The sequence below is a fragment of the Nelumbo nucifera genome, chromosome 8 (genome assembly GCF_055504915.1).
Source record: "Nelumbo nucifera cultivar China Antique chromosome 8, China Antique-T2T, whole genome shotgun sequence".
NCBI lineage: Eukaryota > Viridiplantae > Streptophyta > Magnoliopsida > Proteales > Nelumbonaceae > Nelumbo > Nelumbo nucifera.
Window position 1 is genome coordinate 55,403,110 of NC_142656.1, and position 11,319 is coordinate 55,414,428.

The following is an 11,319-nucleotide window of genomic DNA, read 5'->3' on the forward strand; positions in this document are numbered from 1 at the left end:
TCGGTTTTGTAGGAAAAATCCATGTGCTTTAATAATGTTAGAGGTGAGCAAACCTAAGAAGCTATTAAGCTTGTACAGTCTCATTCATCTATTGCCTATTGGGATCTACTTCTTTGAATTGAGCATCTGTGAGTAGTCTAGAAACTGAGATATTTTGTGTTTGTATTGTTTGCATCTATCCATTAAGAGGAGTTCTCGTGCTTGTAAATATGTTCCATTGCTAAAGAAAGATTATTTGAGCCCATCAAAGTCTTGTTGGCACTACTGTTAAGCCCAACTAGAAGGTCTTGTAGGCACCCAAAAGCCTTAGTGGTTTAGGTTGGGTCTTGTTGGTACTACTGTTAAAGGCTTGGCTAGTGCTTGAGAAGTCCAGTCGGTTATTGGAATCAGTGGTAGTTTGAGATAGAGGCCATAAGCAAGGTTGACTGAACCTCTATAAAAATCTTGTGTGTCTTATATGTTTGTTTCTCTTCCTTTTTGCAATTTACTTTTACTTTACTAATATTCTCATAACTATAATAATCGGATCCTTTGAGGTCTTGCAAATCTTGTTTTATTTGTTTCTATTTGCAAAATATAAGGTCATTTAGTGTAGTTATTAAGCTACTAACTTACTAGAATTATATTGCACTAACTCCCTAGTTTAGCAGTTTTGCGGCTTTACTGCTTACTAACTTTTACCACTGCTAACTATTACTATAATTGCTTTACATTTACTTCTATTGTTGTTTATCTTTATTGTTTCTATATTATTCAACAGTATTTACATTTCTACAGTTAGATATAACTTTGAGATTCTAACTGCGGCTAACAATTGCTTGAATCTCAAGTTGATTATACTTGGATAGCTGGTTCTTATCTCAACTCACATATTGTAGCAGGTCCATCTCTTTGTTACTATTAGTGGTTGATCATCTCTCTCCAATTTTTCAGGTTCACACCACCAAGTGTAACTACCATTTAAATTTATTGTTGATTTACTTTTAGTTTCTCTTTTACATTTCTGTAGTTATTTACTTTCATTTTTTATATCCATTAGTTTAATTGTAGAATCACTAACCAGATAGCAAGCTACAGATTTATCTATTCAATTTATGTATCAGTTGCTATCATCCTGTTAGCAGTCATTGTTATTATTTATTGACTACTAACCCCTGCAACTCCTACTATTATATTGTCTGTTTGTTTTTGCATTATTGCTATAATGTTGTTAGCAGTCATTGTTATATCCGCTACATCTTAATCTTCACTATCAAAAAGGCTTAACTTCAGGGAAGGGTTTTGAGCTTAGCTTGTTAAGAGTCAAAGAACTCAATTTTGAATTCAAAGATAATTAATTTTTATGCTCTACCCAATTCACCCCCCCCCCCCCACCTTGTGTAAAGTTACCAGTCCCAACAATCCTAAAGGTTTAGGTTAACTGAGATTAGTCAAGTTCAAACCCATTAAGTGCATCTTATGCATATAATTTACATCAATGTAGACTAAGTAGACTTGGATGCTTCTCCTTTCTTTTCAGCTCTTGGAACTTTGTTAAAACACTTTTATCTCAACAGATACAACTACACACTTAGCACCATTTATTATTACTCTCAATGTGTACATCTGGCCCTCTCCTGCCCCCGCATTGGCAAGAACCTCATGCACTAGACTGCCCTAATAAAAATTTGCTTCAAATTTAGCTGTCTTATTTGTTTGTGAGAAGTAGAATGATTATGTCCACCTTATATGCAACAGAATGGGGTAGGGAAGGATTACTAAGGAGTGAGGTAGGAAACTAAATGGTACAGTCCCTACTTTTACATAAGAGAGAACTAAGGTGGTGCATAGTGGTGCAAATTTTGCTTCAGTTTTTGTGATACAAAATTTGCACTGCCAATGAAACAAAAAGTACAATTTTGTATCAAATAAGAGTGTAAATAATAAATAACTTACAAGTTAATATGTGAAAAATTGAACCCGGTGTACATTTTGTTTATGGTTCATATTTGCATTGCAAACAAATAGGAACTTAGAATTTGGGAAGGTGTTACAATCAAAACTGCCTACACACAGTTTGAATCTCCATGATAAAGGTCATGAGCCATAACATTACAAGAGAAAGAAACCGATCCTTACCAGGAAGCCGGTTCCTGACCCGAAAATGTCTATATGCATGAAGTTAATATCATCAAAATAGGATGATGTTAATACCATGTGCAAAAGAGCCTGGATCAAAGCAATATTCCTTAGATCATAGCATCCGGCCATTCATTACTTTCTAGAGGTGCAACTAGAGCAGGCCGAACACGAGCCTGAACTGAGTTAGTTCACAATTTTACATAGGTTAGGCTTGGACTTTCGGTCCTCAAGTTAGATTTGGATCAAAAATTTTCAAGCTGGACTCCAACCTTGCCCTTAGGTAGTTCAAACCTGGACTGAGTCCTAGTTGACTATAAACATTACATATATGCATGCACTAACACATATTTGCTTGAGTATATACATATATGCATACTTTTTTCAGTAAATTATACATATATATGCATCCATATACACATGCAATTATATCAAATATTAATTTGGGCTGATTGACCAACCCAAGCCCAACCTGCTGAATTCATCAAATTTTAGTGTAGGGTAGGTCCGAGTTCGACATATTTGGCTTGACCTTGGGCTCAGTCTAAGGCCTTAGGCCCAATTTTTAAGGTTTAGCCTCGGTAAACCTAACTCAGCCCACTCGACCTTCACCTCGATTTTCATTAGGAATGGTAACAGGCAGGGCGGGTCGGGCTTTCCACCCCCCCCCCCTCCCCTGCGACCTCGAGCTCAAGTACCCTGCTCCAAACCTTGGCGGGGCTAGTCCCCATGGGGAATGGGGATCCTTGAATTTGCCCCACCCCGCCTGGATCACTCTTAAACATTTATTTTTTTTAAACATACCTAGACCTATTTTTTATTATATAATATAAATATTATACCATCCCACCCTATTAGAGTTTTGGGTTTCCTCGAACCCTTACTGGTGGTCAAAAAAATCCTCCCTAGACGGGCAGGGTGGGGAGGCTCAAACTGCCATCTCTAAGTTTTGTGAGCCTTACAAGTAAAAACTGTGTACAACTGCACATTAAAATTTTCTTCCATACATGTATGTTAAATCAGCCATACATTATAAGGTGCTAACTTGCTGGTTGGTAAGGTCTCCTGTTGATCATAGCAGAGACTTGGAATCGAATTATGCTTACACGGGGGAGGGGGGTATGGATTGGGGAATGGACCCCCGTTGTATAGTGCCCTTTAGAAGATATAAAAAAAAATCAACCATACATTAGAAATATCTTTCATACATATATCATGTATGCTAAATTTATGAAGAAAAATTCTCAATGGCTGGATTGCCCTAGCCTATATTTAGTTTGAAGGAAAAAATAAGGAAAGGAAAAAAAAGGAAAAGAAGAAAAAACATGTACAAATCTTGTATAAGTTTCTCTGTGTTTTTCTTTCTTTCCCTACCTTTTCCTTCAAACCAAACACAGCCCTAATATGTGCAGTGTTTTTATTTGCATGGAATCCGTGCATGACAGCGGGAGTAAGAGCCTAGAATCTTGTGATGAAAAGTGGCAGCAGAGCAGACACGATGGAATCAAGAACCCTCATTTCCTGCTCTCACAAATCACAGTTGACACTTGGCCTCCCCCACGCTCCATAATCCATTCCCGTGCCGTGACTCTGCATGAATCAGATAGTGTCAAACTCATCATTGGGCGTTAGCCCATCACTCATTTGGAATCTTCTTTTTTTGAGAAATTTGTGAATGCTTTGAAGTTTGAATCTCATTTTCTAAATGGATTAAGTTGAATTTCTGATTCTGAATTCTGATCACCAGAATTCAGTGCCCAACAAAGCAAGGCACTCTAGCTTGCTATGACCGGTCCTAAAGCTTGTTACGTGTGAAGCCTTTATTCTTTATACATTAAAAGCTCCAGTGGGAGGTAGAGATCTCACGAGACACACCGAGGCTTTTGCTTTTCCTTTCTCTTCTGATATCTTTGCTTTTTATTATGCTTTCGGAGATTTAAGAGTTCTTTATTAGTTACTTGTCGAGGTTAGGAATAACCACATTGATATATATTATTTGGTTGATGAAGAGACAAAATAAAAACAAAATAGCTAAATTATAGCCTACCACCCTGTATTTTGATGCTTTCATTTGTGATGAAGACTTAGATAGATTTCTTACTCACTATTTACTACTGTGCCCTTTTCTAATTGTATTACAGCCGCATATCTTACGATACAAGATGGCGATGTGTGATTATAATTTAAAGTGGGTAGAGTATGGATAGAGAGTAGTGGGCAGAAAATTCAGTTTGGATGAAAACCCATTTGAACTTTCTGTTCTGTCATTAGCATTCGTGAGTTAAATTTAGAAAAGACTCTTATAAAAATAAAAGTGTTATATGTGTGTTTAAACATTTCTAAAACCCTAAATTGTCCTTATGAGACCATTTTGTAGGAAACTTGATAAAATATAATGAAAAAAACTGAAATAAAAGTAATAAATTTCAGAAAATACAATAAAAGTGAAGAAAATACAACAAAATACCAAAAAAAAACCAGAAAGTTTAATAAAAGAAAGAAAAAATATCAAAATACATAAAATAATGAAATTTTCCAAAAAAGAAATACAGAAAATTGAAAACAAACAAAAAAAATGCTCCTAAAGGGTCTGTAATTTTATTTTTACACTCTATCCCATTATCAATGAGTAGGGATGCAAACAGATCAGATCAGATTCGAATCAGGGTATATTCGAATATGATCCAACATTGTTCATGTCAGATTCGACCCGATCTGATAGGACTTGATTTGAATTCAAATCCTAACGGTAAATCGGATCTTCGGATCTGATCCGATCCGACTTGTTTTCTTTAAAAATTAATAAATTATTAAAAGAAAATTTAAATATACTAATTTAAATAAAGTAAAAACTTAAAATAAAAAATATTATATACATATTTTTATAAAATTAAATAATATAACAAATTTATAAATAAATAGATATATATATATATATATATATATTATTTATATTTATATTTATAAACATATAATATATATCAGATCGCATCTTTTCAGATCTGATATAAAGATCCGAACAGGGGTGGTTCTAATTCGACCAAATAGGACCGGATCGGATTCATTTGCACTCCTACTAACAGGGGGCTTAGAATCTGAAAGTTCAGGGCTGGTGTTTGTCACAAAATGATAGTTCGGGGGATTTAAGTGTCATCACTCCCAAATTACATGATGGTAGTCTGTTATTATTTACCCACCCAGATGAATTTCATGGTCTTCTTTAATCTTTATTAGTCTCTAGTCCGGGTCCTGCCGCCTCATTTCTATCATCTTTTTCTTGCTCTGAGCCCCTGCAATGGTGGGCCAATCTTACAGGTGGTCTTGTGAGATTTGTGAATTAATTCTGGGGTTGTTTAAAAGAAAACTCATCACCTCACAGACAACCAGAGCTTTCCGGAAAGATAATCAATCCTTGGTTTAAAAAAAGTAGTTCCTTTCTTGCTTGCTTTGAAATTTGAATCAACTTTAGTTTTCTTCACAGCCACAAGTCTCGTGCATTCTCCGGTTCCTCTCTCTCTTTCTCTGTCTCTGTCTCTAACTGGCCATTTATCAATCACTAAAGCTCTTATTTTCCATGCTTTCAGGGCTTGCCCCAGAATTTAATCTTTTGTCTCAGAAAATTGAGATTTGTCTGTTCTGATTAATTAGCTCTCAAGCAATAATCTTGATTTATTCTCGGCCAGAAAAAAGAAATCAGAGAGACCCATTGACCCATCTCACCCTGAATCGAGCTGCCTTGTAGTATTAAAGCTCATCCATCTTTAGTTCTTAATTTACTTTCAATCTATCTACTCCCTGCAACATGGAACCCACCAACCCTTCCATGAATTCCGGCGACGCACGCATCGACGTCGAGTTTCCAAGTCGACATGTATCATTTTCCGACCAACCCAACAAACCAGATACGGCGCCGGCCACTGTTCCATTGCTCCCACAGCCGGCCTATGCCCGATCAAAATCATCTATCTACGATGAGTTACGGAATTTTCGAATAAGCCTCAAGTGGTGTGCTCTCGATCACTCTTCATGCACCGGCAAGTTTGTCTCCTACCTTGCTTTCGTTCTGCTCACTGTCATAATCCCCATTGCCAGCTCTCTATCCGTGCGCTTACCGCCCACTGCATCCGCCGACGACCCAATTTCCTTCAACAAGCTGGTGCAATTCCCGGAGTCCGGCCACGCTGCCATTGCCTTCTTCACACTATCCGGCTTCTTCCGGCGATATGGTCTCCGGCAACTCCTGTTTCTTGACGCGATGCAGGATGATTCTCCATTTGTCCGACGTGGGTATGCACGGGAGCTGGACAAGGCCTTCCGGCACCTGGCCTTCATCCTCTTGCCTTCGTTCTTCGTCGAGTTCTTCCACAAGATAATATTCTTCTCGACGGTGACCGTGTCAATCCCATACATCAGCGCTTCAGTCCCTTCAAATTCGATCATGTTCATCGCAGTTTTGGCCTCGTGGGTGTACCGGACGGGCGTGTTCTTGCTGGTCTGCGTGTTGTTCCGACTGACCTGCGAGCTTCAGATACTTAGATTTGAAGGGTTTCACAAGCTGCTGGAGGGGTGTGGGTCAGAGTCAGACTCCTGTGTCATATTCCGGGAACACATGAGGATCAGAAAACAGTTATCAGTAACCAGCCACAGGTACCGTTCCTTCATCATCGGCTGTCTGGTAACAATCACGGTTAGTCAATTGGGAGCTCTGATGCTGGCGTTGGCTTCAAAATCTGAGAAGAGTTTCTTCAATTCAGGTGATGTTGTGGTAAGGACACAAGAACAATTTCTAAGTATCAATTTCATTCTAGAGTTAAGAGTAATTGAACCGACCAAACCGATTATGTCAATTTTGATTAACATTTGGGTCTGGAGTCGGGACCGGTTTTTTCTGTTCCGATGGATTAAAACCCTAATAGATTATATAACTAATGATATATAATAGTGTATTTTGATTTCCTTGTAATTTTTGTTATATTTCATTTTATGTTTAAAACAATAAATTTCATATAATTTTGGGTATAAATATAATTTTATTTCGATTAATAATCAGTTCGATTTTGGGTTTATTTGATAGAATTGATTCATAATCGATTTGGTACTGATCCACCCTGTTTCTTTCTCGAACCAGACCAATCCATTGACAGCTCTTGATTTGAATATAATAACCTAATGAGTTCGGCTTTATTCAGTGCAATGACAGTTAACCATGGTTTTCGAACCATTGACCCGGACATAGTACCGTTCGGCCTTGAGAATCGTCCAGGCAATTGGTTCTGTTTAACCTCAAATCCGGTCCCTAGTCAAAAATCATTAAATCGGTCAATGATCTATTGATACAGACAGTCAAATCATTGACCCATTTGATGATTTTTGTTGTTAGTCATTTTTATTTATTTTTTTAATTTTTGTTGTTAAAATGGACCGTTCATTTGAACTGGACGGTCAAACCATCAACCCGGAAACTAGTGGCTAGAACAGTTCTGTTTCTAAGTCTTTTTTTTTAACTATGGTTCAAACAGCTTTTACAACCTTGCATTAAGAATATCTCTGTACTTATATACTTTATTTCATGGAAAAATATTCTCAATGCAATATTGCAAGAGGATGGACTTGCATTGACTGAAACCAATTTCTTATCTAACTCAAGGTTTTAAAACCGTGGTTGACCTGAACACTAATGGCCCAGAAACCAGTTAGGGTACCAGTTTCATTTTCAGTCCTAAACCATTGAATTGATTAGCGATCTGTTGCTTCGGCCGGGCAGTTGAACTGTTAGTACATTTGACTCAAATAACGACTTTTTTAGGCCAATTTTTATTTTTATTTTTTAAAATGACATAAACAGATCCGTTCAGACCGGACGGTTAAACCAATGTCCAAAAACCGGTGCCAAAGTGGTTCCGGTTGGAAGTCGACTCTTAAAATATTGATCTAACTTGTAATGTTGATCATCAAAGAAGAGCGTAATCATGAATATTAGCTTCCGCCAGCTTTGCATGAATGAATCAGGCTCTAACTAATTTTGTGGATGAGGGTTAATTGCAGGTGTGCTCAGCAGTGCAGCTAAGTGGTTTCTTCTTGTGCCTACTTGGAGCAGCAAGAATCACTCATAGAGCACAGGGGATTGTAAGCATTGCAACAAGATGGCACATAGTGGTGACATGTGCTTCTTGTAATGCTGCTGAATCAGAAGCATGGAAGAACCTACTGCCAATTGCCAATGCAGACCCCAGTGACGACCATTCATCACACACTCTTGCCTCAATCCCCTCCTCCCAAGACACATCCTCTTTTCAGACCAGGCAGGCTTTAGGTGAGTCATGTTCATGTTCTTGTATGTATTTCTCTTCCTTTATAAAAAACTAGAGATGAGATGGCAATTTGATCTACCCCTGGGGTTTCAAGTATCAACCCACCCTCCCCTCATCGACGGGGTTTTTTGACCGCCGATCCGGGTAAGTTTCGGGGAAATTCAAAACTTTGGTGACCAAGGACAGGATAGTGATGGAATATGTTCCAATTCCAGCCCCAAACCTGCCTCTACTGAAAAAAATCAATTTGCAAGTAGAACCAAGACAGGGCAAAGTAAATTCGAAGATCCCCATTTTTCATAGAGACGGGGATGGGGTTGGGATTTCTAGGATAATCCTGGAATGATGATGGCCACAAGACTTTACAACAGCAAATTGGGAACATCTCTCATAGTTTATATTGTAGTTAATATGGAGATATATTCCTGATGTGCAGCTGTGACTAAGATATAGTCAGTGTCTTATGGTCAGTAGCAAGGATTAAAATATCAATACTTTCAATATCAAAATAGGGTATGGGTATACATTCGTATGATGTATCCAAATATATGTAATGCATCAATACCGATATTATACACCCCAATCCATGTAATATTTTCATCCTTTGTCAACAAATCTGAACTTGGCAATTAGGCCCCCAATTTGAAGAAAAAATTGGCTGTGCACATTCAACATGCTGTCCACAGGGCCGAGGGCTCTCCTTAATTGACAATGGTCTACATGAACTCCATGTGACTAATGATACTAGATGTATGGTTGTGTTGACTATAATTAAGGGTGGCCATGAGTCAGAGCCTTTCACAATTTATTTGAGTTTGGCTCGTGAAAAGTTTGGGTCAGTTTGGTTTAAACCGAGTTTCGAGTCAAATTCGAGTTCGATATATAAGCTCGTTTACTAATCGAGTCAAGCTCAAGCCCAATAAAACTAGATTCGTGAGCCTAGCTTATAATAAATAATTTTTATTATATATACATACATACATATAAATATATATATATATAATAAATAATTTTATTATATATAATAATATTTTTATTTTTCATGTATAATAGTAAATAATTTTTATAATTATTTTTTGTATATAATATTAAATAATTCTTAATTTTTGCCTAAAAATTAAAAATATATATATACATATAATTTTCAAAAAAAAAAACTTTACTTATAGTTGAGCTCGAGCTGAACTGAACTCGAACTTGCGAGCTATGAACCGAGTCGAGCTCAAGCTCAAGTCTCTAGCTCGAATCAAGCTCGAGCTCGACCTCAAACCTCATAGTATTCCTACGAGCCAAGCTCAAATAGCTAAGTATTCGACTGGGCTCGACTAAAATCCACCCCTAACTATAACGTGTTAGGCGGAGAGAGCATCTGAACAGCCCAAGCTGTCGAATATGTACAGCTAAACTAGAAAGGCCGTGAGCCTTTGGGCTGGATCAAGAGAACCCATCCAACAGGCAACAGCCCAGGTAGCTACAACCCAAGACCATAGATGGGCGTCCCCTTTATGGGTCAACTTTTTTTTTGGTCCAAAAATTTTATCAATGGAAGGAACTTTGCACCATCATCTTCTATTGCTGGGCTCAGTCCTGAGTCCTGTACCCATGAAAGTGGGTTGGCCACGCTTTGGGCTGGACATTTGGACCAGGATCATAAACACCCAAACTTTTTAGTCAAGGGACTCTCCATAGGCTCTGTTTGTTTGCAGTGCAAATTATTCACTGGTGTAAATGCATGTACTGGTGTTTGTGAAAAGTAAAATAAGTAAAATGATGTGGTTCCAACCTCATACGAAAGAGAATAGAGAAGTAGAAGGGTTGTTTGTTTGGGGATCCCCATTTTATATAAGAGAGAATTGAGAAAGGAGGAAAGTAGTACAAATTTTGCAACAGCTTTTGGAACTCAAAATTTACACTGTTAGTGAGTGCAAATGAGATAAAAGTACAAATTTTTTATTAGATAGGAGTGCAAATCATAATTGCAAACAAATGGATGTAAAACTGAACAGGGTGCAAAATTTGCATTGGGTTAAGATTTTCACTGCAAACATACAAGCCAAAAGGGTTAAGAAATGTGCTGTTTTTCATTTGTTTCTTAACATAGGATAGGGTAGTATTGGTAGAGTATTGTTTAAGGGAAACCCATGTCTCTATTTTAATATATTAAGTCAATTTTGATTAACAGAGATGGGTATTAATATTAAGCGTTGTACTGTGCAGTGACATATTTGCAACACAACAATGGTGGGATCACATTGTTTGGATTTGCACTTGACCGTGGATTACTTCATACACTGTTTGCTTTTGAATTTTCTCTAGTATTATGGATATTAAGTAAAGCTGTCGTTCTCTCCTAAGAAAAATTCTTTTTATGGAAGATGGGTGAAAGATGCTACTCTTTTGACTACACTTAATTATATTGAAGGATAGTTACTCAACCTTGTTTTGAGTTGGTTATTAATTTTTCTACGGGCTTTCACCTTTTTTATGCTTCGTTATTTGGGTTTTGTGGGTGGGGGGGATGGGGGCGTAAGATCATAAGTAAAGTTTTTTTAACTAGATATTTAATCTGTAATAGTGTACTGAAAAACTTTTTTTTTATATGTCAAGTATTTCACCTGATTATAAAAAAAAAAAAAGTATTTCGCCTAAGTTTTCAACTTGAGGTATCTCAATGTTTAGTTTGTATATAAGAGATTGAGGAGGATTTCACATTTTAACCCATGAAATTAGAGGAAGGATGGACGAAATGGAGAGGTGCATTCAGAACTCTTTTGGGTTTTGGGTTAAAAGGGAAAATGTTATAAAATGGTCATGGGCTCAATTATTTTTTTTTTCGGTATCAATGGGTTCAATTATGATACCGGAAAAATTTATCGCCAATCAACTGATA

General features: G+C 37.2%; 1 protein-coding gene across 1 annotated transcript; it reads left to right on the plus strand.

The window, feature by feature from the left end:
• The first annotated feature begins 5,785 nt into the window (after positions 1–5,785).
• Positions 5,786–10,864, plus strand: LOC104601654 (Ras guanine nucleotide exchange factor K). The gene is made up of 3 exons (XM_010265091.3): positions 5,786–6,883; positions 8,164–8,431; positions 10,647–10,864. Exons 1-3 carry the CDS (start codon positions 5,921–5,923, stop codon positions 10,781–10,783), a joined length of 1,368 nt encoding a protein of 455 aa, XP_010263393.1. The 5' UTR covers positions 5,786–5,920; the 3' UTR covers positions 10,784–10,864.
• Positions 10,865–11,319: the final 455 nt, after the last annotated feature.

Bases quoted from the DNA above. Each gene is read 5' to 3' on its own strand.
- LOC104601654 (XM_010265091.3), top strand. From the start codon at position 5,921: ATGGAACCCACCAACCCTTCCATGAATTCCGGCGACGCACGCATCGAC. The intron at 6,884-8,163 runs GTAAGGACACAA...GGTTAATTGCAG, and splicing joins TCAATTCAGGTGATGTTGTG to GTGTGCTCAGCAGTGCAGCT. The intron at 8,432-10,646 runs GTGAGTCATGTT...TGTACTGTGCAG, and splicing joins TCAGACCAGGCAGGCTTTAG to TGACATATTTGCAACACAAC.